The sequence below is a fragment of the Eubalaena glacialis genome, chromosome X, assembly GCF_028564815.1.
Source record: "Eubalaena glacialis isolate mEubGla1 chromosome X, mEubGla1.1.hap2.+ XY, whole genome shotgun sequence".
Classification (NCBI taxonomy): domain Eukaryota; kingdom Metazoa; phylum Chordata; class Mammalia; order Artiodactyla; family Balaenidae; genus Eubalaena; species Eubalaena glacialis.
The window spans coordinates 37,485,871-37,513,662 of NC_083736.1; the positions used below are offsets into that span (position 1 = coordinate 37,485,871).

Sequence of the window (27,792 nt, forward strand, 5' to 3'; positions counted from 1 at the left end):
ATGGACATTCACTGAGTATGTGTGTGTTAGACAGCCCACTTCTACTAAATAAAACAGAAGGAGAAGGTGCTAAAGAAAAATTTTTGATTAAACTTTATTTGAAAATTGTCATTGTTTCTTATTTTTCCATTTTCTCTTGAACGAAATAAAAGTCACCCCCTAGGTGAGTACTGTATTAAAGGGAAAGGAAGCCAGCCCCAACAGATGCCACCTTCAGTTAACAGATTTTAAGACACTCAAGTAATTTCTGATATTAAGTAATTTCTTTATGTGGAAGAGTCCAGAAAGAAGCTAGCTGGCTGAGTTTATATACTAAATTTCTAGGACTTTACATATGGGGTGGGGAAAAAAATAAGAAACTACAGATTATGGGGAATACCTTCAAGATTAATACAGGATCAGATAATGTTAACAACCATGTGACTAAAAGCATAGACATACCACATTGTTCAAGACCATTCATACATAATCTTCATTATAGTAATCATGCTGCTAAGCAGATTTGAAATCAGTGAAGAAAAAAAAAAACATAAATACCAAAAGTATATTACCTTGCCCAAAACTCTTCAAGAATACACACTCCAAAGAAGGTATACTTTTTGTTTTCAATTTTAAAGAGTTAAGAATTATAGTATATTTTTTATCAAAGTATTTAAAATTTACCATTTTATCCCTAATTTTTACTTGAACCCTCAATTATTTCAAGGAAGTTTTCAGAATTTTTGAATTCTTGATTTTTTAAAGATATATGAGAGGAACTTTAGTTTTAATTAATTCATAGACTTACTGAACTTCCTTTGGTGGTTCCATAACACAAGATAAGTTTTCGGTAATTATAAACACGAACTTCTGAGAAAATGTTTAGATGAGTGGGTATGTCTAAACAGAAAGAAAACAAAAAGAAGATTATACATACGAAATTTTAAAATATATATTTGAAAAAGAGGGCATCTTGGCAATAGTATATGCCTAGATAGAAAGGTCTCTGTATATATAACTTAGTTTAAAAAAAAAAAAAAAAAAAAGAAAGGAAAAAAGATAGCAACAGCATAAATAGGCAGTAGGGCTTCCCTGGTGGCGCAACAGTTAAGAATCCGCCTGCCAGTGCAGGGGACACGGGTTTGAGCCCTGGTCGGGGAAGATCCCACATGCCACGGAGCAACTAAGCCCGTGCGCCACAACTACTGAGCCCGCGTGCCACAACTACTGAAGCCCGCACGCCTAGAGCCCATGCTCCGCAACAAGAGAAGCCACTGCAATGAGAAGCCTGCGCGCAGCAACGAAGACCCAACGCAGCCAAAAATAAATAAATAAATTTAAAAAAGAAAAAAAGAAAAATTTCTTAAAAAGAAAAAAAAAAGCTGAAAGTAGTTCTAATAGTTTACTTAGTTGGTTGATAATAGTAATAATAATAAATAAATAAATAGGTAGTAGGCTTCAATTTCCATTTCGACAAAAGGGGGCCACGGCAGCGGCGGAGATGTACTGAAGCAGTATAGCATAGTGGTTTATGGGTTCCAATTCCAGCTCTGCCCTTTACTAGCTATGTGAACTTCAGCAAGTTTCTTAAGTGTCTGTGACTTGTTTTCTTCATTTGTGAAACGAGGGATGATAAATTACCTCATAGGGTGACTGTGAGGAGTGAATGAGTTAATAGAAGCAAGTGTTTATTACACTGTATGGCACACAGTAAACTCTCAATAAGCACTATTATTATAATCTGGTATACCTGTGTGTTGAAATTTCTCAATATATACGAATCATCACAGTGGCTGTCTCTCGGGGATAGACTGATTTTTTTTTTTTTTTTTTTTTTTTTTTTACAATGTGCACGTTTTACTTCCTCAGTTAAAAAAGGCGGTGGCGCGGTGGGGGATGCTTCCCCCCTCCCACCGCACCAAAGGAAAATTATCACTTGTACCTGGTAGAGAACGTGCAAATTCCAACACACACTCATATAATCGTGCAATGCTATTCCAGTCATTAAGGAACATTTCAACCACTTTTCTACCACCAACAGGTTCAGACAACAGGTTTTCATATGTCAGATAAACATGCCGGGATGGTCCTACAGATTAAAAGAAAAGATTAATAGTAATCAATACAAAAAAAAATCCAGAAATATGCAAAGACAAAGCGTGTGAAGCATCTCACCTTGCTCCCTGGTAGAAGTGCCATTAAGTGGACAATTTGCAAACACTAACTCTGCCACCCAGGTGCGGTTATTTCTACCTTGTAATCGGAAAGTGCAGTCGAGAAGAGAGCGGTCCAGAGCCTTTTGGGTTTCCTCATTTACACCCTTACAGGGAGGAATTCTGGTGATGAAAGACAGCATATGAAGTGTACTTCATATCACAGAAAGACAAAAGCACAATCTACACAATGACAGGCAGGGTATCATATTAGAGCTTTGGTTCAAAGTCCACTACCAGGCACCTTCTGCAAGAGAAGGAAACAATTCATAGCAATTCACAGCAGTTAATAGCATTTAACCCACTTCCATTCATATCAGTATGGATTAGGACTCTCATTTTAACAGTGATGTTCGCCTTCATCCTTAATCTTGTTATTAGAAAAGACCACAATTTCTCAGAAAATCAAAGATACTGGCTTTCTATGAAATCTACCTAGGACATCCTCAAGGAAAAGCTAAGGAGAACAAAATATTTGTAAGACCACTCTTTGAAGTCAGGATGACACAGTGAAAAGAACACGGGCTTTGGAGTAAGGGACCTGCATTCTAATTCTGACTCAGCCACATTCAACCTCTCTGAATTGCAGTTTCGCAACTATAAAATGGAGATAAATAATTACCTTATGGGTCACTGATTTTAAAACATGACAAAACATATATATAAAGTACTTATGGTGGCTGATACAGCAGGTATTCATATATGTTAGTTTCTCCTTGCAGTAAAACCAAGTCTTGATCACTGACTGCCATGACAAAATTTCAGGTTCGTTATCTCCCCCCACCTTCTCCCCTCCTCCTCTGTAGAGGTAACTCACTGTGATGGAGCTACACATGTATCAACTCATTTAACATACATACTGTCACTTACATATACCACATATACAAGAGGAATGTATTAGCTTCGGTGTCTTAAAATACCCATCTCTTGCAGCTTTATGAACTATCTTATTTGTCATAAAACATTATGAGGTAATATATTTTGGCTGTTTTTTCAGTAATGGATGAAATAATGAGATAATATTTAATTACACGTTATCCTTTAACTCACAGGGAAGGTGAGTTAATTATCAGACTTGGTATAATAATTATCAAAATCTAAGCAAAAAACAACAAATATAACTAGAAATATGGCATTTTGGTTCAGGCCTCTCATTCAGATATAACACCTAGAACAGGGTTTCTCAGTGTCGGCAATACTGACATCCTGGGCTGCAGAATTCTTTGCTGTGGAGGGCTATCCTGTGCAGCCCTGGCCTCTACCTACCAGCTGCCAGTAGCACCTCCCACCCCTTCTCCTCAGTTAATGAGAACCAAAAATATCTCCAAACATTGCTCAATGTTCCCTGGCAGGGAACACTGCCCTGAGGTTGAGAACCACTGACCTAGAATAAACAATTTAAGAGAGAAAAAAGAGACAGAGATTGTATATGGTAAAAAATAAAATCTGTAGGGGGAAAGAAAGCTATCCAGGTTGCATAAAAATAGAATTAATGTACTGAAATTTTCTCAGTTAATTAAAAATTCCACCACAGCTTGTTTTAAATGTACAGGTTTTCAAGTTTTTTCAAAAGTTAATATTTCATACTACATACTTGTTATCACTCACTACCAAGAAGATTCTGTCCAACCTTATTTGGGGTAGTTATTATAGAAATCGCATACACTGCACATATGCTTTCAACTTCGGGTATACTGAGGACTTGCCTGCCCTTACCCCTCAAAATGTACCTCTAACCCACAGTAGTTATAAAGCAGCCAATTCAGATAGACTTTTAAAATCCTGATTTTGAAAATATAAATGCAGTACATTATCTTTCTTTCACATAAAATAGGTATTTCATGAAATCCATCTGGTTAGAAAATGAACACATAGAAGTCAGCATGTTTTGAAGTAAGAATTAAGTAAGACTCCTTCCAATTTATGTTCTCAGGGACAACACGACCCTGAAAATGCATTCTATGTCACTTTCTTAATCTGTGATACCGATATAATTGGCTTTATTTCAAGGAACCTGCAAAATATCTACTTGCTTTTAAGGTTACACATGTAACAGAGAGAAATAACAATAACTTTAATCCTCCCTGCATGATCATGTGAGGTGGAAAAAAAAAAAAACCAGGTTCCCCCAAAAGGAAACCTGACAAAATCGTTACAAACACAAAATACTATTATTCAATATATTCGCCAAAAATTAAGAACCGAGGAAGATGTTTCCCGGACAATGGATTTAACATATCTGAAAATTTCTATCATTTCAAAAAAGTTTTTTGATCTAAACAGCTACTCCTGACTGATTTTTCTCCTGTAATTCTGAGTACTGAACAAATTTAGAAAGTAAGCTTTGGTCTTCTAGGGCAGATGTGTGTCAGCACTGCTCCTTCTCGGCCATCATGTGCTGTGTGTCAGTTGCGTTCTGAGGGATTTTACAAACATCAGTAACCACGTTATGTCCCGGCAGTGCAAAAGTGGGGAGGAGGATCACTGAAAGTGCTAGTAAAAGCAGCACAACTGCACCTACAAGGAAAGTGGGGTGGATTTTATATAGATTGCACGTGCATATGCAGAAGGACTCAGTCGCATAACTGACAAGCCGAGTCACACAACTTGCAAAAAGAGCTGGGCCTGTGCATTACTTGCATAAGCTACCAGAGGCAAACGAATCACGAGATGAAAAAACCTTGTGGGCGTGGCTGGAGGACCAGCACCACTGCCCATTACTGTAATGTTAGTTCAGGAGAGGGTGGAAAGTTTGCTTAAGAGCTCAAAACAAGGCACTGCGAGCATGCTGCTCTCGAGACTGTGTCATCTGTGCGGTGGGATCAAGGCTCTTGAGTTTGCACAAGGCAACAGGCCCATGAACCAGAGCAGTCTAAGGTGTTTACCATGATATTTTCAGAGATACAGCAAGGAGGCCTGCTCAGCAGATTTTCAAGGAGATAAGTTGAACAAGAACAGAACATATTTTTTAGCAAAGAGGAGAAAAATGTACTCAATTTTAAAGCTTTGAAGTCATGCTCCCATTTAATAAGAATATACCTAGGACTAAATGCTTAAAAGAAGAGTTTCTGAAGATGAAATGTATTAGAGCAATTACTTACTAATTATAATTAGATCTATGCCAGATTTTAATTTAATAAAATCATATTTAGACATTTATTATTTTTTCCTTCTTCATTTCTATGAAGAAAATACCCCCGATAATGGACAGCTTGTACAAAACAGATCTCTTTATCCATTTCTATATACTTTCCTTTTAAGTTTTAAATAAAGAAAACAATAGCCAGGATATAGTAAAGACTTTCTCAAAAATTATTGTAAAATGAAGATTAAAAAATATGAAGTGCTTCTTCTCCAGGTAAGGACTATAATGAATTCTCTTGAGTTCAAGAATAAAGGGGACTGAAATTTCTTTTGTAAAAATGCCGAGAGCAAGATATTTTAAGATTCTTGCAAAACATGAAAAATATAACTAAGAGAATAGAACACAAATGTTATCATCATCTATTAATCTACAGTTGTCAAAAAGAATAAACAGAAAAAAACCCTATACTTTAGGCGGAAGTAATATAAAACCAAAGGCAAATTAATTAAAAGTTTTACATTTTCCTTTTGATGTCTATTCTAAGACCAGCTCTCTCCCCAGAAAGCTTTTTGTAGAGATGGCATTAAGGTAACCAGGCAGGGCAGCTATTCTAGTTCTTCAACTCTTTATCTAACGTGAGCACCATGACACATGGGTGGAGTGCACGCTATCTGCGAGTCCTTCCCATCTTCCACAGGGCAAATTGATTCCCAAGTAACAAAAATTAAAGCCCCGCTGGCTCAAATTGCAGAGCCGCCATGTCTTGGCAGACAGGAATTCAATAAATAAAAATTGCTTCTATGATTTATATTATTAAGCAACGTCTAATAAACAATACAAATGCCCAAAAAAGAAAACTGCTTTGTGCACCAAAAAGGCTGATCTCTTAAATGGCATTCTAGCTTTGCAAGTCCATCCTGGTCACCTTATAAATCACACATGCTGCCTTAGTTTTCCCTCTAAGCATCCTTTGGCCCCCTTGTCCTCTATCCGTTTAGAACAAAGCCCTCTGCCCATCTCCCTCCGCGTGCTCTTTCCTGGTGATCTAAGTTACTATCCCAGCTCAATTACTTTCACCTTGGTACTGACTCATTTACTTCTCCTGCCCAGACCAGTCACCTGGGCTTGAGACACACCCCTGCCTGCCCAAAGGGATGTCTAGGCACCTCAAACTTCGCAAAGCCCCTTCAAACTCACATCTTCAGTCCCGTCTCGGAAAACATCACTGTCATCCATCATTTGCCCAAGATAAAACTAAGAGTTATCTTTGCCACCTTCTCCTTTCTCACCTTCGACACCAATCTAATCACCAACCCCTTAAGATTTCATCCCTTAAGTCCTTATGGAACTTTCTCTGGTCCAAGCTACCAAGAACTCTGGTGTGAACGATTTCAGCAACTAGTTTTGCTACTTCAGTCTTGTTCCCCTATCAGGGTGAGCTTTCAAAAACACCTATCAAATGATGTCAGTTTCTGCTTAAAATCATCTGATGGCTTCTTACTGCCATTGTGGTAAAGTCTACATTCCTTAAGGACACTTACAAAGGCCCTACAGGATCTGACCCCTTCCTGCTTACGTCTCTAGGCTCATCTCTCCTAACTCCTGCCACGCCCAACTTCCTTCAGTTCCAGGATGCCGAGCTTTCTCTTCCCTCTAAGCCTTCATTTTAGCAGTTATTCCTTCTGGTTAGGGGTACCCACTCCCACTCTAGCTCCCTTTTCTCTGGCTAATTCTCACCTCTCCTTCAGTCTAGGTACAACTGGTACTTCCTCAGGGATACCCTTCCTGACTTCTGAACTGGCCCAGATCCCCCTGCTATGTGAACCCACAGCATCCTGAAGGGCCCTATCAGAATTCAAGGCTGACACATACTCACACTCAGTAAACACCTGTTGAATGAATGAAAGATAAGCCAGAGGAAAGACATCCTAAAATACCAAGTGCTGCTGGATCTCCACTTGGCAGGTGAAAGAGAATGCTCCCCCAGACTGCAGTAATTCCATGCAGAAATCTGTGACATCCGCAGGTTCTGAACTCTGCTTTATGCTGGCTCACGGAAGGAGAGGCGCAGCACTGGCAGTGTGCGGCACCAAGTCAGACACATGACCGGGACTTACTTCAATAAGCGAATCGCGTGACTGAAGCCATCACCTTCCATTTGCACTCCTTGATGTGGAATCTCCAGATTGGACAGCTGAAAAGAGAAAAGCACAGGTATGTCAGACCACCAATTTTACAAAGGAAACTACCTTTTCTACGTACTACTGTCTCTATTCTCGTGGCATCTGTACTAGGGTCACTCTGTCCCAAAGTGACAACATATTAGGCATGAACATTGTGCCCCCATCATCCGATTTCCTGGGAAACCAAATAAGACTGGTTTTCTTGTGTGATTCAATTATGTTTGTTTGAAAACAAAGTTCAAGTCATAGCCACATCTCATTTTTAATCACAAACAATATTTTTCAGTTTATAACTTTTCTGGAATACATTTTTATTTTTAACAACTATTTCCTCCGTGAAACCCAAGAAGAAAAGATTTCCACTTTATGCATTTACCCAGTGAGATATCATTCCCAATTGGAGGACTCAGTAAATGAGTTAAAGAGATAAATGCAGGGATAGTGCCTGAGGCCCTATCAGTGGAACTACAGGTTATTTGGGTATGCCAGGAAGTCATCTGATCTAGCAAAGAAATGCTTGCCTTCAAGCACATATTCCCAGGTCTTCTCTGACAGACTATTTATTTATTTATACCCACCTTGTTCCAGAAAGGATTTAAGGCAGCCCTAAGCATTTCACTGAGCCCTGCTCTTTGGGCCTGGGAAGACCAGAGGTTTAGGAAAATAGCTGCTGACCAAATAGGCAGTAGGGGTCCAGATTCAAAAGGAAGCAAAGTGTGGGAGGGCTCAAAAACACTGCTTCTCTTCTATGGATCAGAAATATAAACATTCCTGGTAAGATTAGATTTAGTTACTCACATTTCAATATAAATTACCTTAAGCAGAAAATGTGCTTGCTTTTACCTTTAACATGTCTTTTTCATTGAGAGAAGAAAAAGTTAAGTTTTTAAGAGCTTGACTGAGTTCAGTAGACTACTACAGAATGTTACACGGCCTATGTGTGCAACAGGTATAGGAGCACAGAGAAGGGGGACAGAGGCCATATGTCTACAGGTGTCTATAGGGACACTACGAAGACACAAGTTTTTGCGACTTCTAGCCTGTGGGTAATGGGGAAGACAGCAGACAATGAATGAGGCATTACACTGTCCCTGGGCATCATGTAGCCTCCCTTCCCACTGCAAGGGAGTAACTGAATGACATTCATGTAACCAATCCACATGGCACGATGAAAAAGCCCAACAACACAGTTAAGTAGACAGAAGCACGGACACTGCACAGTTTTGGAGCTTTGGCCAGTTCCCAGACAAGAGGACATCCGTCAAACTCACAGTTCTAGGAGCTGGGACATCGTGGACATAAGTATCTACTTTAGCCTATTTCTGGGCTTGGATTTTCTGGGCTACTGCTGCTCCTCACAATTTCACACCTTATTCTCGGCCTTCAGATCCCAAAGCCCTATAAAGCAGCGGTTGGCATACAACAGCTCGTGGGCCAAATCCAGCCACTGCGTGTTTTGGTAAATAAAGTTTTGCTGGAACATAGCCACACTCATTTGTTTAAATATCAACTATGGCTGGCTCACACTACAACAGCAGATTTGAAAAGCTCTAATAAAAGACTATGACCCACAAAGGCCTAAAATATTTACCATCTGGCCCTTTATAGAAAAAGTCTGCTGATTCCTGCTCTAAAGCATCAAAATGTTTTCAACAAGTCTTCCCAAGACTATCATCACCAGCCCAACTGAAATAATCCACTTCCATGTTTCTAGGTCTCTTCTTCATTCCCAATAATTTACAGAGGGGAGGAGTCTTACAGAAAGTAAAACTTTAAACTAGAGGGAAATAATTAAGGTTTTGATGTATTACTTTTAAGGGCTGCCAATCCTTGGCCAAAGCCCTTTTTGGAAATACAAAAATGCAGGTTCTGTTACCTCCCTTTACTTTCATGTTTGGGGATCATGCTGGATATCACAATTGTGTACTCCTGAAAGACACTAACTCTGCATAAGTCTACTGCTTCTTCCATGGGAAAAAAGTAAAAATTTAGTTTAATATTCTTTCTGACCTGCTTCTCAGAAAGGAACCCAATTTTATTAGTAAGCAATATGTACAGCTTCACCCACTGAAAAATGAGCCACCCCTTTATCAACTAACCATCTCTAAAAGGGTAAATCATGCTCCTAAGAGGTATAAAAGTAAGATGTTAATTCTCAAAAGTTGTCCTTTTTTTTTTTTTTTTTTTAAACTAGGAAGAATTTACTTTCCATTTCCACAAAGAACAGAAGGCCCACAATTTGGAACCAGAGAGATGAAATAATTTAAGTCATGTTTTACATGTATACCACGAGATGCTGTGATTTCAACCCCACCCCTCCCAAAATATACAAGATCACAACCATCTGGTTCTCCTAATGGAATTCATGTAGCTTTAGCAAGGCATTTAAAAATTACTCAGAGTACCCCAAATTACCTCCAACCGAAGTCCTACAAATGGCATATTTGTATCACACATAGCGACAAAGTGAGCTAGAACTTTATTGAAGGCACACATTTCTCCTGATCGTTTGGTTTTCTTGGGTTCTACTGGACACAGATCATCAGACAACTAGAATTTAAGTAAAGAACGCAAGTGGGTAAAAAAAGTACATGTGATGCAATTAGTTAAGGCAGTTGTACTACTATAACAAAAGTCAAGGTTAACCAAAACAAATGTTAATTCATTCAACAAATATTTACTGAGCAAATATTGACCTAAACGCTGGAAATTTAGTAGTAAATATTATGTATTTAACAAGCTGTCTTGTGGAAAATGGTATATAATTATTAAGAGAGAAACATTTTCAAGAATATGTAGACATTTGTGACCTAAACCTTATTGCTGCTCAGTCTCTTAAAAACCATACCAAATTCTTTCCCATTTAAAAATGGTTAAAGAGCACAGCAAAGTTAATACACGCAAACCCTGTGCTCATTTCTGTATGTGATCATACCTTGCGCTTGGTACTGCTTCTAGGCTGTTTCCCATTTTTTGTACGATAAACTAATTCCTGGATGTTTTCCTTGAACTGCTGCAGCAGGAGGGCCATGACAGGGCTGTCTTCACGATCTGCAGCATTCACAGACATGAAGTAGTACTTGTATGACAGCTGTGTGGGTTTATTGGGAACCTCCAACATCTCCACAACCTAAAAAGGCCCCAAATCAGAAATGAGACTCAGAGACATAACTGATAAGTGTTGGATATTTTCCTTCTTATATCAAGTAGGGCTCAGAATTATATACCTAATGTGGATGTCTTTTTTCTTTAAACAAGGACAAATCAGTCATGATCTCAAAAAAAAAAAAGCACTGCAATTAAATATGTAATTTGTTTTCTAAAAAAATAGATCAGGCTAAAGAACAATGATAAAAGTAAATGCAACCATAAACTAGAGCAAATGGAACATTTAGACTATCAGCATTAGGTGTTCTTGAATTCATACCTTAGCTTATAAATTGAAAACATTTTCTGCTTAAGTCCAGCGGGTCTGCTAGATTTTCTAGAATGGTATCTATTTTAAATTGCCCTGCTGTCTCTCTTAACCAATGAAACAGCCTAAGAATTCCACTCTTATGGCAGAGGAAAAATGACAACTACCTCTCATACTTGGAAGCATATAAAAATAAACCCTGATTTTTCAACTGAAATATACAGTCACTGTGAGGATGATAACATCAACAGTGGTTAACACTGACATAGAGCTTACTATGTGCCACGTACTGTCCTAAGTACTTGACAGATGTTAACACATTTAATCCTCCTAAAAACTCTATGAAGTAGGGATTCTTATCTTCATTTTTCTGATAAAGAAACTGAGGCACAAAAAAATTAGGTTAATTGCTCAAGGTCTCAGAGCTGAGAAGTGATACGTTTTGATCCTAGAAGTCTGGATCCAGAGACCTTGCTCTTACTCACTATAACAGCTTACTATTTTCAAGGTCTACCTAAAATTTAAGAAAAGTCCCCTAAATACTTTAAGAAGTGAGAGAAATGAATGCCACTGGACAAGGCTCTTGACCAACACACACTTTCATGTCTCTGTTCCTGCCTCCCTTCTCTCCACCCCCTCCTCCCCACACACTCTCTTCAGGAAATTGTTTGGTCAACACGTAAGCATCAACGCTGAGGCCCCTGAGGAAATGGAAGGATTAAAAGTAAAATGGAACTTCACTAAAGACATACGGATGGCAAATCAGCACATGAAATGATATTCAACATCATCAGCCATCAGGGCAGCATAAATTAAGACTACAATAAGATACCACTACACGTCTATCAGAATGGCTAACATTTTTTTTTTAAGAAATTACTGTTGTGGTTTATGGGTTTTTTTAATTATTAAGTTATGTATTTATTTATTTTTGGCTGCATTGGGTCTTCGTTGCTGCACGTGGGCTTTCTCTAGTTGTGGCGAGCGGGGGCTTCTCTTTGTTGTGGTGTGCGAGCTTCTCATTGCGGTGGCTTCTCGTGTTGCGGAGCATGGGCTCCAGTAGTTGTGGCACACAGGCTCAGTAGTTGTGGCTCGCGGGCTCTAGAGTGCAGGCTCAGTAGTTGTGGCACACGGGCTTAGTTACTCCACAGCATGTGGGATCCTCCCAGACCAGGGCTCGAACCTGTGTCCCCTGCATTGGCAGGCGGATTCTTAACCAGGCGGATTCTTAACCACTGAGCCACCAGGGAAGTCCCGAATAGCTAACATTTTTTTAAAAATCACAATACCAAGTGCTGGCAAGAATTGCAGGGCAACTAGAACTCTCATGTATTGCTGGCAGGAATGCAAGATGGTCTGGCCACTTTGGAAAACAGTTTGGCAGTTTCTTATAAAGCTAAACATACACTTAGTGTATGACCCAACAATCCCACTTTTAGTTACTTATCCAAAAGGAAACTTATGTTCACAAAAAAAATCTATATGCAAAGGCTTATAGCGGCTTTATTCACAATTGCCCCAAACTGGAAACAACCCAGATGGCCTTCAATGAGAGGCTGGTTAAACAAACTGTGATACATCCATACCATGCAACACTACTCAGCAAGAAAAAGAATGAACTATCATATATGCAACGATATGGATGAAAATCAAAGGCATTATGCTGAGTGAAAGAAACTAAACTGAAAGGCAAAACTACAGAGACAGAAAACAGGTCCATGGTCACTAGATGAGAGTGGGGGGAGGGTCTGATTATAGAGCGGAGCATGAGGGAGTTCTGGGGGGTGATGGCAGTTACAAAACTGTATGCATTTATTAAACTTCAGACACTAAAACGTCTGAATTTTTACTGTATATAAATTATATCTCAATAAAGCTGGCGAAAGTAAAATAGCAGAAAGACATTTAAAGGCAGTAAGACTTTCCTCTGTTCTTAATGTCCATGGTAGTTTTTCCCACTACTATGAATGTATCATCCCTAAGTGAGAAAGATGAAGGATGAAGAGTAGTATACATTCAGTTTTGGTCTAAACCATGTGAAACAAATTATTGCTTTATAGTAAATCACTAGTCACTGAAACTTAAAGCCTGGCTTTTTGTTGATACTAAATAAGGTCAGAAAGTAATAAATTATAACCATTTTATTGTGTGTGTGGCTGGGTACAAAAGATCTTTGTGTGTTCATAGGTTTGATTATTATGTATGTCATTTCATATGTAGACCGGGCAGCTCACGGAGAACTGAAACAACAATGCTCTGTCACGTGCCAGATCTAGTTCCACAGCTGGTGTTTTAGAATTCAGAAAAAAGTGAACTTCACATCCATGACAGACTTATTCATTGACATAAGTAACCCTAACTTAAGATATAGCAGGCTACACAGGGTACCTTTTTATGACAGTATCTTTTAAAAGTACAGCTTAAAACCTTAAAAAAAATTCACTCCCATTACCTTCAACCAACAATCCTGAATTAAGTTGTTTCAAACACCTTAGAATCTTATCTAAAAGTATCTACTTGGTGTACACAAAAATTTCTACAAGCAGGAAATATATTTATAAAATATGAGTCCATATTTCAAACTCTTGCAAATTTTAACCAATTCAATGATCTCAAAGAAACTACTAGAAAACATCTAGAGTGTAAAAGGAATGAGGATTTTACTGTGTACTGAAAGGTACATGCAATCAATAAAATGGATATATATGCCTTCAATCAATTAAGGATGAGAAAATAAAGCTACTTTAGTCAGCCGTATTTAAAAGGCAGCGTTATGCAAGTTAACATTTGATTAAAACCAAACAAGTTTATCTGACACCAAAACATCTCCAAACCTTCACAGTAGTTGCTTTCAAATTTTTTCTTACACAGAGATGCCTCATTCCAAGCAGAAACTAGGCCTCACTACAGGAGAGATCCTAGGGTGAGGGATAGGGGCATACCTTATATTCACCAACCCTGCCTAATCATTATATAATTTCTTACAGACATGATTTTCCTCTCTCCCTCATCCCTACCATCTCTCCCCTCTCCTGGGTTGAGAATCACTATACAAAATTCAAATATCCAATAAAATACATTTGCAAATTAAACCAAACAATAAATTATTCAAGATACTAATAGAATTACTGAACTCGATCACCCAAATCACCCCTTTGCATACTTACAATGTAGTACTGTGGAAGACGGGTAAGTTTAATGAACAGCTTATTCTTAGAAAGGTTTCCAATAGGATGGGTTGAATAATTGGACAGCTGCAATGTTTCACTGCTTATTGTAGGCAAGTGTTTTATAGATTGTTTGCAACGCTGTTGTCCAAGCCAAAACCTTAAAAGAGATAATCCAAATCACAAAATCATAGACTTTTCTGATTAACTGTGTGCTACTGATTTATAAATAGATTATTAAAGACCACTAAGAAACCAATTAATATGAAATTTAACTGAACTAGTAAAAGGACACATGACCATAATGATGAATCATTTCTCTAGTTTTGTACTGGACTGTTAGTTCTAGTTCTAGTTTAAGGAGTTTAAACTCCAGTGTGAATGGTTTTTAATTAATAAGGTAGAATTAACTAGTATTAAGGCTAAGACACTGTATCAGTTTATTATAGGAGATGAAAGATTTCCTATGGTTTATAAGACAGCACAAACTAATCTCAACATCTTTTATAAAAAGCCTGAAGTGTTTATAAAACAAAATAGAACAAACAATAAGTATAAAAGTATCTCATTTTTCTGGTATCACTGGAGATATTCAGTCCCAGTTTTTATACTGTGCATATAAAGTGATGGGTATGCCTAGCAGGTGCCAGTAAGTGCTGCTTACCTTCTTCCCCTCTCTCTCAGTTAAGCCACCAGATTTCACTTTGATGCTTCTACTACAGTACTCCTCTTATTCCTTTTATCTATCCTTGAGGCTAGGATACCATATAATATGTGAAAAAGGGATAAAATGATTGGTACACAAACTCTCACTGATCCACAATGAGACAACTCAAAAAATAAGAATACAAATTTAGAAGCTTTTCATAGCAACATAACAGTGCCACAACATCCAAGCTCATGATCAGTAGGCTTGCCTTGCATAACAGGGTACAGACCAGTTTGGGTGCTGTTGCATTTTTGTGGTGAGCCACATGGGATACAAAATGTTTACTAGTCATGTGCAGTAAAACCATGTTTAATATATAATATTTTACGGGCATTTTGTCAACTATTACCCCCAAAAATGTATAGAATCTGGAAACTGCTTTTTCACCCTGAAAAAGAAATTTAACTACAGCTTCACAGGATCAATTGCTAGAACTATCAATAGAAGAATGAAAATAAATTTTTAAAATACATCAATACTTGCCTCATTTTGGATGACAGTTAAAAACCAATATTCTGAACTTGCAAAAACTGCTTTCAGATCTCTACTTCCACTCTCATCAACATAACTTTGTGAGACTGGTATCTCTACTATGTATGTTATTTTAAAAAAAACATGGAAACATTTAAGATACACATTATCTCCTGTGATTTTCATCATCATCAATCCAACCTAGATTAGATAAATTTCAACAAACCAGAAACAAGCTCATTTGCCACATTAAAAATTCTAAATCTATTACAAATGTAATATATATAAATTATAAATATGTGAATAATAAGTACAAGATATTCTTTCAAAGCATATATGGGATTGCTATTTCACTCAACTTTTTTGTTATGACTTTGCAGAACAAAAAATTTGAGTGAAGAGTATCTTGTCTGTATATGTTCACTTTCAATGAAAAACATAGATTTTGAATTTTTTTCTTATATTTTTTGTTCTGATTTTATGTATTGAAATGCAATTTTATGTCTGTTCACTCTAATAAAAAAAATTGGGGCTTATATTTTGAACATGTTTTTTCAATTCTTTTTTCTAGAATTTGTTTTCATTGCATGTTATAAAAAAAGTAATCGCATGAACAGATGCCCAACACCATTAGTCCCTAGAAAATGTAAGTAAAAACCACAGTCAGATACCTATCCCACTCACTAAGATGGCCACTGTCAAAGACAGTAACAAGCACTGACAAGGATGTAGAGAAATGGAAACCCTCATACACTGCTGATGTGACTGTAAAATGGCACAACTACTTTGGAAACTAGTATGGCAACTTCTTTAAAAACTTAAATTTACTGTATGATCCAGTAATTCCATTCCTAGTGGAATGAGAAGTCCAGCCATACATTTGCACATGAATACTCACAGCTGCATTATTCATAAGAGCCAAAAAAGTAGAAACAATCCAAATGTCCATCAACTGATGAATGGATAAATAAAATGTGGCCTAGCCATACAATGGAATGTTAGTTAGCCATGAAAAGGAATGGAGTACTGGTACATGCTTCAACATGGATGAATCCCGAAACATTATGCTAAATGAAAGAAGCCAGTCACAGAAGACCACATACTTTATGATTCCATTTATATGAAATGTCCAGAAAAGAAAAATCTACAAAAACAGAAAGTAGATTCATAGTTGCCTGGGGCTGAGGCTGGGAATGGGGATTAACTGTAAATGAGCATCTTTCTGAGGCAATGGAAATGTTCTAATTGTTCTAAAACTGGATTGTGGTTATGGTTGCAAAACTCAGTAAATTTACTACAAGTCACTGAATTGTACACTTAAAACAGTTGAATTTTATGATATGTAAATTATATTTCAATAAACTTATTTCAAAAAAATTAACGTCCCATGATAGATTAGTAATAAACTGGTCATTCACCAAAGATCATCTGAGAAGCACCACTGTAAGTGACAACCAGGGGACCTTTCCTATAAATAATGTGAGTTTAAGTACAGATACACATTTGATAAGTTTAAAGCTTTTGGGATTTGACTTTCTGGTTTTAGGTTATATTTCTACTAGCTGGAACTGCCCCAAACCGTAAGTTATGCAAGATGTGAATTATCAAGATTTAAGTATTTAAATCCCACTGAACAGTCTGGCCCCACACCCCTACTCCCCCACCCTGCCATTTGCCAGTTTGGTTTTAATCTCTGATATTTATTTTTATCCCTTGGAATTCTGTTTTATCGATTTAAAAAGAGTCCGTTAGAGTTGCCATAATGGTACCTTTGTGTACCAGGGTGGTAATGAAACCTCACAGAATTATCTCTAGCTCCATTTTCAATTTTATTTAGTTTAACAGTCTAAACCATTCAAAGGATTCTGAGACAAACTGAATGACAGTATTAGAGAAGCAGAAATGACTACTCTGAAAGTGTCAGCTGGTAGATTCATACCATGAAGATTATCCCAGATAAGAGCAAATAAGACTCTATTGCAAAGAACACCAGATACAATAAAATTCATTGTGTAAGTGTTTGGTAGAGTGCTTGCACAGGAGAAAATGTGGAAAGGAATCAAAGCTGAGTGTCATGCCCTTCATACCTATATTTGCTCTAGAGGGGAATTTGATACAAAGCACTGCCATCTTGAACCTATTCCAAGAAAATTTAGATTCTAAGTACCAAAAGGTACTCAAGTTTCATGTCATAAACATTAAGGATAGTGGGTGATCAAGAGTAATGATGGAGAAGAAAATATATCTTGTCAAAAGAAGTTTCCATTTTTAGTTTTGAGCTAAATAAATAAGCTTACTTAAGTTGCTGAATCCAAGGAATGATCCGTTTCATATCATCATTCACAGACTTCTCCATGTCATCCAGTGTGGCCTGGTCTATAGCATAAAGCACTTCATTAATTAATTGCTTACATGAGACACAAGATATCCAGGTAGCCCAAAATTTATATGAAAATTATTGTTTTAGGCAGAAAGTAGTGTTATTTTTGAGTCAGAGAAAAACTAAACGAAACGCATCATGAGGCATAAATTAACCTAATTTGTTTTCTCTCTTTAACATTTAGGGAGAGTTATAGTTAAGATAATTAATAGCAAATGTACATTAGCAGGAAGAACAAGTAACAAACAACACGAATTAATTCTTTGCCTATAGTTTATTTACCAAAACTCTTAGTCTAGTTAGTTAATATTATTAATTTGTATGTATTTAAAACTCATAGTATTACTAGACTTAGAACCTTAAAAATTATAAAAACTATTAAACTCCATTAAAATGTTTATTTATTAAACACAAATGATCTCTGGCATAAGCACGAGCTGTTTGCTGAAGATTAGCTTGCTAAATGTCACTTAGAATTTTTAATGACACTAGAAAATGCTAATAATAGAATGTTGAGCAAAAAGCAAAATATAAAATTAGTTCAACTAAAGAAAAAAGTATAGAAAAAATTAGAAGAGCATTGCTATGGATTGAACTGCATCCCCCCAAATTCATATGTTGAAGCCCTAACTCCTAATGTGATAGTGTTTAGAGGTGGAGCCTTTGGGAGATAATTAGGTTTAGATAAGGTCATGAGGGTGGGCCCTCATATAAGATTAGTGCCCTTATAAAGAGACACCAGAGAGCTTGCTCTCTCTCTCTTCCTGCCATGTGAGGATACAGCATGAAGGCTGATGACTATAAGCCAGGAGGAGAGCTCTCACCATAACTTGACCATGGTGGCAACCTTATCTCATACTTTAAACCTCCAAAACTGTGAGAAAATAAGTATCTGTTGTTTAAGCCACCCACTCTGTGGTTCTCTGTTATGGCAGCCTGACCTAAGACAAGCATATATCCCCTAAAAACAATGATCACCAACAGGCAACTATTTTTTTGCTTCTCTCATTTTTACATGTTTAGTTTTTCTACTTATGAGTATGTACTGTGTTAATCATCAAGAAAACAGTTAAATAAAGTTTTGAAGAGCAAACAACAATTTCCTAATGTGTCACTTATCATTTAGCCATCATAAATGTGATGTGATTCAAAGTAATGAGGCCAGTTTTCCATGAGCAGTTCACAGAAAAATCTATCTTTATAGCCATACGACATAGCCATACAATATAACCAGAAAGCCTTTTATTTTCATCAATCTATCTAGCTTAATATTAATTTCAAATGGCAAATGTGCTCATATATTCAAGAACACTATTCCATGAGCAATACAAAAACACTAAGTTCCTAGTAGTTCATCATTTCAGAACACCAACTTGGTAACAGAACATGCTAGAAATCAAACTTCAATTTCTACTGTGTTTAAGCCAGAAAAAAAATCCTTTCCTACAGGATTCTGTACCCTGAGTCATCTGAGATGTTTATACTGTCATAAATCTGTTCTTCAGCTGTGAATGACATTAGATTGTAGTCTTCTCCATGACACCCAACTATTAGTGGTAAAATAGTTAATCTAAAAAAAGATCAGCCATCAATATTATTACTTTTATATAAGAGAAACAACATGAATGTACTTCATACTGGGAAGTTTAACTTCTGGTACAAGAGAGTTAAAATGGGCCCCAAGGAATAGACATCAGCCAGAGTTATTCCTTCCATATCTACTTTCTATACACTGTTTATACCACCCCTCCCAATACCTAATGGCAAAAAATTTTTATTCTGCTTTTGTTAAAAATATTTTTCTTTACACTGAGTGAGTCTATCATTTAGTAACTTACCAAGTCCATAAAGCATCACCTGGAACATTCCAGAATGCAAATCTACAAAAATGTGTAGACACTCCGAATTACCACAGGGCTCCAAGATGGGAACAACAAGAGCTGGAAGTGCAGTCTCTATGGAAGCTGAACAGTTAAGAATTAAGTTATATTTCTATTTGAATATCCCCCCCCCAAAAAAATACATATATTTCTCAGGGAGTAGAAACGAACCAACTACTGAATGATCCTGAATGTTACAGGAAAAACATAATTTTGCTAAACTGGGTTAGTAATATTATGTCACTTAGTAGCTCAAAAGAAGAATGTAATCTACAAGGTGACATGAAACAAACACACCCATCTCAAATACTACAGCAAAGAAAAAAACCCTCCAAGATTCCGTTAAAAAGGTTAAAATAGCTCGTGAAACTTTAACCTTATCAGTGAGCTGAGTTCTAGTTTTACTTTCACTCAGTAATGACTAATAAGCTAATTTGAAGGATTTTCTTTCTGATATAATGGGAAAAAAATACTGTTTGGTAAATAGAATAAACTTCATTTATGGCCTAAATATTTTTAATGTCATTCTTCATAAAGAGAGGTGTTTCTGGCAATTAGGGCCCATGTATTTAAAAAAAACCTCTGAACGCTATTAAACATTATTGATTATAAAGGAAAAGATTTTTTCAAGTTATTTACGTACCTCATTTTCAAGTCACAGATGAAATAAGAACAGAGGCAACTGCTAAACACAAATTCCCAAAGCTGCCAATATACTGTTTCTAGAGTTTCACAGTATTTCCACCAGGCCCGATTAACTTTCCCCTTAATCTCACAAGTTGGTATAACACAATCCAGTAAAGGAGCAAAGCCCTGAAAGCACACCATGTGCTAACTGAAAGCACACCATGTGCTCATCAGATTGATGACCTGCAAAAGGAATATGCTCTTCTGGTTACCACAGTCCTTTAAAGCTACACTGCAGAAGAAAGGCGGGCAGTGAGGAGAGTGGTAACGTAGGCCCGGCCCTTCACCAGGTGTGACTTCTCTGTGCCTTGTTAAACAAGGACAATGACATCTTCCTGTCCACGCCATGGGTTCAGGAAGAAGCAGTGACAAGCTTGTAAAGGTGCTTTAGAAAGCAAAGTGCTCAAAAATGTACATTTTCTGTATTTCTTTATGTACCAAAGAGACAAACCAAAACCTCTTGTTATAAATTTGCAACAATTAAAATAGGTGATGTTGCCATTGGTACTGTCTATACAAACAAAATAAAAAATCAAAAAAAGATTGCAGGAAACATATTTAATCAGAGGAAAACAAACTGCTTTCAAGTATATCTAACATATTTGCATACAAATATTTTAACATGCAGGTCCAGCATAACTCATCTAAAACAAACAAACAAACAAAAAAACAGGACAAAAAAGGCACAAACGGGAATTTCTTTTACAATATTCTATCATTCAGACCAGTGTGACAAATTAAAAAAGTGCTTAGAGATTTGAAGCAGAGTTGCTGATTTTTAAAATATATCTGTACTGTCTTAATTCTTAATGGGATAGGAATGTATTCTTTAAAACAAAACTATTTTTAAACTGTAGCAACGGAGTAAAACTAATTCTGACAATTGGGATGACAACTATAATTTCAATCTAATTACAAAATTAAATATTTTTGAAAAGATAGGGCATCAGAGAAGAATATAGAGAACACAGTCCAAAAGATAGAAAATACTTTTCTTTTTTTTAACATCTTTATTGGAGTATAATTACTTTACAATGGTGTGTTAGTTTCTGCTTTATAACAAAGTGAATCAGTTATACATATACATATGTTCCCATATCTCTTCCCTCTTGCATCTCCCTCCCTCCCACCTTCCCTATCCCACCTCTCTAGGCGGTCACAAAGCACCGAGCTGATCTCCCTGTGCTATGCGGTTGCTTCCCACTAGCTATCTATTTTACGTTTGGTAGTGAATATATGTCCATGCCACTCTCTCACTTTGTCACAGCTTACCCTTCCCCCTCCCCATATCCTCAAGTCCATTCTCTAGTAGGTCTGTGTCTTTATTCCCATCTTGCCACTAGGTTCTTCATGACCTTTTTTTTTTTTTTCCTTAGATTCCATATATATGTGTTAGCATACTGTATTTGTTTTTCTCTTTCTGACTTACTTCACTCTGTAGGACAGACTCTAACTCCATCCACCTCACTACAAATAACTCCATTTCGCTTCTTTTTATGGCTGAGTAATATTCCATTGTATATATGTGCCACATCTTCTTTATCCATTCATCCGATGATGGACACTTAGGTTGCTTCCATGTCCTGGCTATTGTAAATAGAGCTGCAGTGAACATTGTGGTACATGCCTCTTTTTGAACTATGGTTTTCTCAGGGTATATGCCCAGTAGTGGGATTGCTGGGTCGTATGGTAGTTCTATTTTTAGTTTTTTAAGGAACCTCCATACTGTTCTCCATAGTGGCTGTATCAATTTACATTCCCACCAACAGTGCAAGAGTGTTCCCTTTTCTCCACACCCTCTCCAGCATTTATTGTTTCTAGATTTTTTGATGATGGCCATTCTGACCGGTGTGAGATGATATCTCATTGTAGTTTTGATTTGCATTTCTCTAATGATTCATGATGTTGAGCATTCTTTCATGTGTTTGTTGGCAATCTGTATATCTTCTTTGTAGAAATGTCTATTTAGGTCTTCTGCCCATTTTTGGATTGGGTTGTTTTTTTGATATTGAGCTGCATGTGCTGATTGTAAATCTTGGAGATTAATCCTTTGTCAGTTGCTTCATTTGCAAATATTTTCTCCCATTCTGAGGGTTGTCTTTTGGTCTTGTTTATGGTTTCCTTTGCTGTGCAAAAGCTTTTAAGTTTCATTAGGTCCCATTTGTTTATTTTTGTTTTTATTTCCATTTCTCTAGGAGCTGGGTCAAAAAGGATCTTGCTGTGATTTATGTCATAGAGTGTGATAGAAAATACTTTGATGTACATCTCTGAACATATTTTATGGCTGCCGATGTCTGTATTTTTCTTTACAGAAAATAAAATATATAAGGCCTTAAGCATTTAAAGGCAACAGGTTTTAATGGAGTGTATCCAGAATGGAGAAACTTATGAAGGGAGAATTAAAGGCCATGCAAAATGACTGGGCTGCACACTTCTTCCTGCAGCAGGAATATATACAAATCTCCTCTTTCATTTCTCCCTATCTATTTATTGAGGACAAGATGAGGAAAGTACCAATAGACAATATTATAAAGTGGGAAGACTGAAGAGAAGCAACTAAGCCCAATTAGGAATGGCTGTGTGTGGTTCACAGCTTCTGAACTGACCTCGAGACCCCAAATCTGGCGCTGACAGAGCACAACCCGAGGGAGAGCACCCTGGCTTCCTAGAGTCAGGTGATGCTGAGAAGGGGCCACAGGGCAAGTTACCTTTAGTGCCTTGAACTGCCTTTTTAAAATTTCTCTCCCAGAGTCCTGCCTACCCTCCCCTGAGACATTCCCACCCCCCGTCTCCCACCCTCAAGAAACCACACACTGCCCCCTGGGCTGTCTAAAACCTGCTATCTGTGCACTCCCTTAGCCCTTCCTTGAAATGCTCCATTCTTCCGAGCTACTCATTTCCTCGGCTTATTCTAGTGAGGAGTTGGAAGAAAAGCCATCTAATTAAGGGTAATTGCACTAAGGGGTTTGCAGAACAGACTATGGTCCCTGGTCCCAGCAAAGGATCTGACTAAAGCATGCTTTCCCATCACAAAAGAGATCAAGTAAGACTACATAGAGTATAAATGCATGAACGTGAATTTAAAAAAACAGTTAAAGCATATGTCCTAAAATGGTGGGTCAGCAGACCTTTTCCTACAGCAGTCCTTGTTTCCAGAATTGTTCTGATTAAAGCAGGGCTGAGGGGCCAAACCCCACATGCAGGAACCTCCCTCTCCTTCAAAACAGTCTCCAAAGCACCTTTCTCTAACACCGAGGACTCAACAGACTCGTAGGGCTTGAAAACCACTACTGCAGCACACTCCCACTACAGTAAGAGATCCAGGAAGAGCTGGACTAACATCCTCAAATTACAGATGAGGAGAATGGGGCCCAAAGAATTTAAGTGACTTGTTCAAGAGCAGAAGAGCAGCTGAACCCACATCTTCTGGCTACTCAAGCAGTGACATCTCTACAAAATGCTGCTAAAGAAAAATCTTCACAACTTACGTGAACACGCAAAACTATTCCTAGGTAAACACACGTTCAGTCCATTTTTCAAAGTAATTTAAATATCCCCCAGGCAATCATACTGAGTTTTTTTTACTTACTAAGACTTGTTTACAGATGATACTAAAGTAAACCAGAGCCTATCAAAAGATCATAAACCCGGGAGAAGATGGCGGAAGAGTAAGACGCGGAGATCACCTTCCTCCCCACAAATACAGCAGAAATACATCTACACATGAACTGCTCCTATAGAACACCCACAGAACGCTGGCAGAAGACGTCAGACCTCCCAAAAGGCAAGAAACTCCCCACATACCAGGGTAGGGCAAAAGAAAAAAGAAATAACAGAGACAAAAGAATAGGGACGGGACCTGCACCAGTTGGAGGGAGCTGTGAAGGAGGAAAGGTTTCCACCCACTAGGAAGCCCCTTCGCGGGCGGAGACTGTGGGTGGCGGAGGGGGGAAGCTTCGGAGCCACGGAGGAGAGCGCAGCAACAGGGGTGCAGAGGGCAAAGCGGAGAGATTCCCGCACAGAGGATCGGTGCTGACCGGCTCTCACCAGCCCGAGAGGCTTGTCTGCTCACCCGCCGGGGCGGGCGGGGGCTGGGAGCTGAGGCTCGGGCTTCGGAGGTCAGATCCCAGGGAGTGGACTGGGGTTGGCGGCGTGAACACAGCCTGAAGGGGGCAAGTGCACCACAGCTAGCCGGGAGGGAGTCCGGGAAAAGGTCTGGAGCTGCCGAAAAGGCAAGAGACTTTTTCTTGCCTCTTTGTTTCCTGGTGCGCGAGGAGAGGGGATTCAGAGCGCTGCTTAAAGCAGCTCCAGAAACGGGCGCAAGCCGCGGATATCAGTGCAGACCCCAGAGACGGGCATGAGATGCTAAGGCTGCTGCTGCTGCCACCAAGAAGCCTGTGTGCGAGCACAGGTCACTCTCCACACTGCCCCTCCTGGGAGCCTGTGCAGCCCGCCACTGCCAGGGTCCCATGATCCAGGGACAACTTCCCCGGGAGAACGCACGGCGCGCATCAGGCTGGTGCAACGTCACGCAGGCCTCTGCCGCCGCAGGCTCGCCCGGCATCCGTACCCCTCCCTCCCCCTGGCCTGAGTGAGCCAGAGCCCCCGAATCAGCTGCTCCTTTAACCCCATCCTGTCTGAGGGAAGAACAGATGCCCTCAGGCGACCTACACACAGAGGCGGGGCCAAATCCAAAGCTGAATCCCAGGAGCTGTGCGAACAAAGAAGAGAAAGGGAAATTTCTCCCAGCAGCCTCAGAAGCGGCAGATTAAAGCTCCACAATCAACTTGATGCACCCTGCATCTGTGGAATACCTGAATAGACAACGAATCATCCCAAATTGAGGAGTTGGACTTTGGGAGCAAGATATATTATTTTTTCCCCTTTTCCTCTTTTTGTGAGTGTGTATGTGTATGCTTCTGTGTGAGATTTTGTCTGTATAACTTTGCTTTCACCACTTGTCCTAGTGTTCTGTCTGTCCGTTTTTTTTTTTACTTAAAAAAATTTTTTTTCTTAATTATTTTTTATTTATTTTAATAACTTTATTTTATCTTACTTTATTTTCTTTTATCTTCTTCTTTCTTTCTTTCTTTCTCTTTTTTCTCCCTTTTATTCTGAGCCGTGTGGATGACAGGCTCTTGGTGCTCCAGCCAGGCATCAGGGCTGTGCCTCTGAGGTGGGAGAGCCAACTTCAGGACACTGGTCCACAAGAGATCTCCCAGCTCCACGTAATACCAAAAAGCGAAAATCTCCCAGAGATCTCCATCTCAACACCAAGACCCAGCTTCACTCAACGACCAGCAAGCTACAGTGCTGGACACCCTATGCCAAACAACTAGCAAGACAGGAACACAGCCCCATCCATTAGCAGAGAGGCTGCCTAAAATCATAATAAGGCCACAGACACCCCAAAACACAACACCAGACGTGGACCTGCCCACCAGAAAGACAAGATCCAGCCTCATCCACCAGAACACAGGCACTAGTCCCCTCCACCAGGAAGCCTACACAACCCACTGAACCAACCTTAGCCACTGGGGACAGACACCAAAAACAACGGGAACTACGAACCTGCAGCCTGCAAAAAGGAGACCCCAAACACAGTAAGATAAGCAAAATGAGAAGACAGAAAAACACACAGCAGATGAAGGAGCAAGGTAAAAACACACCAGACCTAACAAATGAACAGGAAATAGGCAGTCTACCTGAAAAAGAATTCAGAATAATGATAGTAAAGATGATCCAAAATCTTGGAAATAGAATAGACAAAATGCAAGAAACATTTAACAAGGACCTAGAAGAACTAAAGAGGAAACAAGCAACGATGAACAACACAATAAATGAAATTAAAAATACTCTAGAAGGGATCAATAGCAGAATAACTGAGGCAGAAGAACAGATAAGTGACCTGGAAGATAAAATAGTGGAAATAACTACTGCAGAGCAGAATAAAGAAAAAAGAATGAAAAGAACTGAGGACAGTCTCAGAGACCTCTGGGACAACATTAAACGCACCAACATTCGAATTATAGGGGTCCCAGAAGAAGAAGAGAAAAAGAAAGGGACTGAGAAAATATTTGAAGAGATTATAGTTGAAAACTTCCCTAATATGGGAAAGGAAATAGTTAATCAAGTCCTGGAAGCACAGAGAGTCCCACACAGGATAAATCCAAGGAGAAACATGCCAAGACACATATTAATCAAACTATCAAAAATTAAATATAAAGAAAACATATTAAAAGCAGCAAGGGAAAAACAACAAATAACACACAAGGGAATCCCCATAAGGTTAACAGCTGATCTTTCAGCAGAAACTCTGCAAGCCAGAAGGGAGTGGCAGGACATATTTAAAGTGATGAAGGAGAAAAACCTACAACCAAGATTACTCTACCCAGCAAGGATCTCATTCAGATTTGATGGAGAAATTAAAACCTTTACAGACAAGCAAAAGCTGAGAGAGTTCAGCACCACCAAACCAGCTTTACAACAAATGCTAAAGGAACTTCTCTAGGCAAGAAACACAAGAGAAGGAAAACACCTACAATAACAAACCCAAAACATTTAAGAAAATGGGAATAGGAACATACATATCGATAATTACCTTAAATGTAAATGGATTAAATGCTCCCACCAAATGACACAGACTGGCTGAATGGATACAAAAACAAGACCCGTATATATGCTGTCTACAAGAGACCCACTTCAGACCTAGGGACACATACAGACTGAAAGTGAGGGGATGGAAAAAGATATTCCATGCAAATGGAAATCAAAAGAAAGCTGGAGTAGCAATTCTCATATCAGACAAAACAGACTTTAAAATAAAGACTATTACAAGAGACAAAGAAGGACACTATATAATGATCAAGGGATTGATCCAAAAAGAAGGTATAACAATTGTAAATATTTATGCATCCAACATAGGAGCACCTCAATACATAAGGCAAATACTAACAGCCATAAAAGGGGAAACTGACAGTAACACAATCATAGTAGGGGACTTTAACACCCCACTTTCACCAATGGACAGATCATCCAAAATGAAAATAAATAAGGAAACACAAGCTTTAAATGATACATTAAACAAGATGGACTTAATTGATATTTCTAGGACATTCCACCCAAAAACAACAGAATACACATTTTTCTCAAGTGCTCATGGAACATTCTCCAGGATAGAGCATATCTTGGGTCACAAATCAAGCCTTGGTAAATTTAAGAAAATTGAAATCATATCAAGTACCTTTTCCGACCACAATGCTATGAGACTAGATATCAATTACAGGAAAAGATCTGTGCAAAATACAAACACATGGAGGCTACACAATACACTACTTAATAACGAAGTGATCACTGAAGAAATCAAAGGGGAAATCAAAAAATACCTAGAAACAAATGACAATGGAGACACGATGAGCCAAAACCTATGGGATGCAGCAAAAGCAGTTCTAAGAGGGAAGTTTATAGCAATACAAGCCTACCTCAAGAAACAGGAAACATCTCAAATAAATAACCTAACCTTGCACCTGAAGCAATTAGAGAAAGAAGAACAAAAAAACCCCAAAGTTAGCAGAAGGAAAGAAATCATAAAGATCAGATCAGAAATAAATGAGAAAGAAATGA

The 27,792-nt window shown here is 38.4% G+C and overlaps 1 protein-coding gene across 3 annotated transcripts in view; it reads right to left on the reverse strand.

The window, feature by feature from the left end:
• The window catches only part of MED14 (mediator complex subunit 14), a 71,865-nt gene that overhangs the window by 20,861 nt on the left and 23,212 nt on the right, over positions 1 to 27,792 (reverse strand). For 2 of the 3 annotated variants that reach the window (XM_061178367.1, XM_061178365.1), the window contains exons 11-19: positions 19,441 to 19,566; positions 17,520 to 17,598; positions 14,043 to 14,202; positions 10,396 to 10,590; positions 9,876 to 10,010; positions 7,395 to 7,471; positions 2,155 to 2,315; positions 1,922 to 2,068; positions 788 to 879 (exon numbers count right to left, since the gene is read on the reverse strand). In XM_061178367.1, coding sequence (XP_061034350.1) covers positions 788 to 879; positions 1,922 to 2,068; positions 2,155 to 2,315; positions 7,395 to 7,471; positions 9,876 to 10,010; positions 10,396 to 10,590; positions 14,043 to 14,202; positions 17,520 to 17,598; positions 19,441 to 19,566 — 1,172 coding nt within the window. The remainder of the gene's footprint in view (positions 1 to 787; positions 880 to 1,921; positions 2,069 to 2,154; positions 2,316 to 7,394; positions 7,472 to 9,875; positions 10,011 to 10,395; positions 10,591 to 14,042; positions 14,203 to 17,519; positions 17,599 to 19,440; positions 19,567 to 27,792) is intronic. The other variant, XM_061178366.1, reaches the window with a different exon arrangement.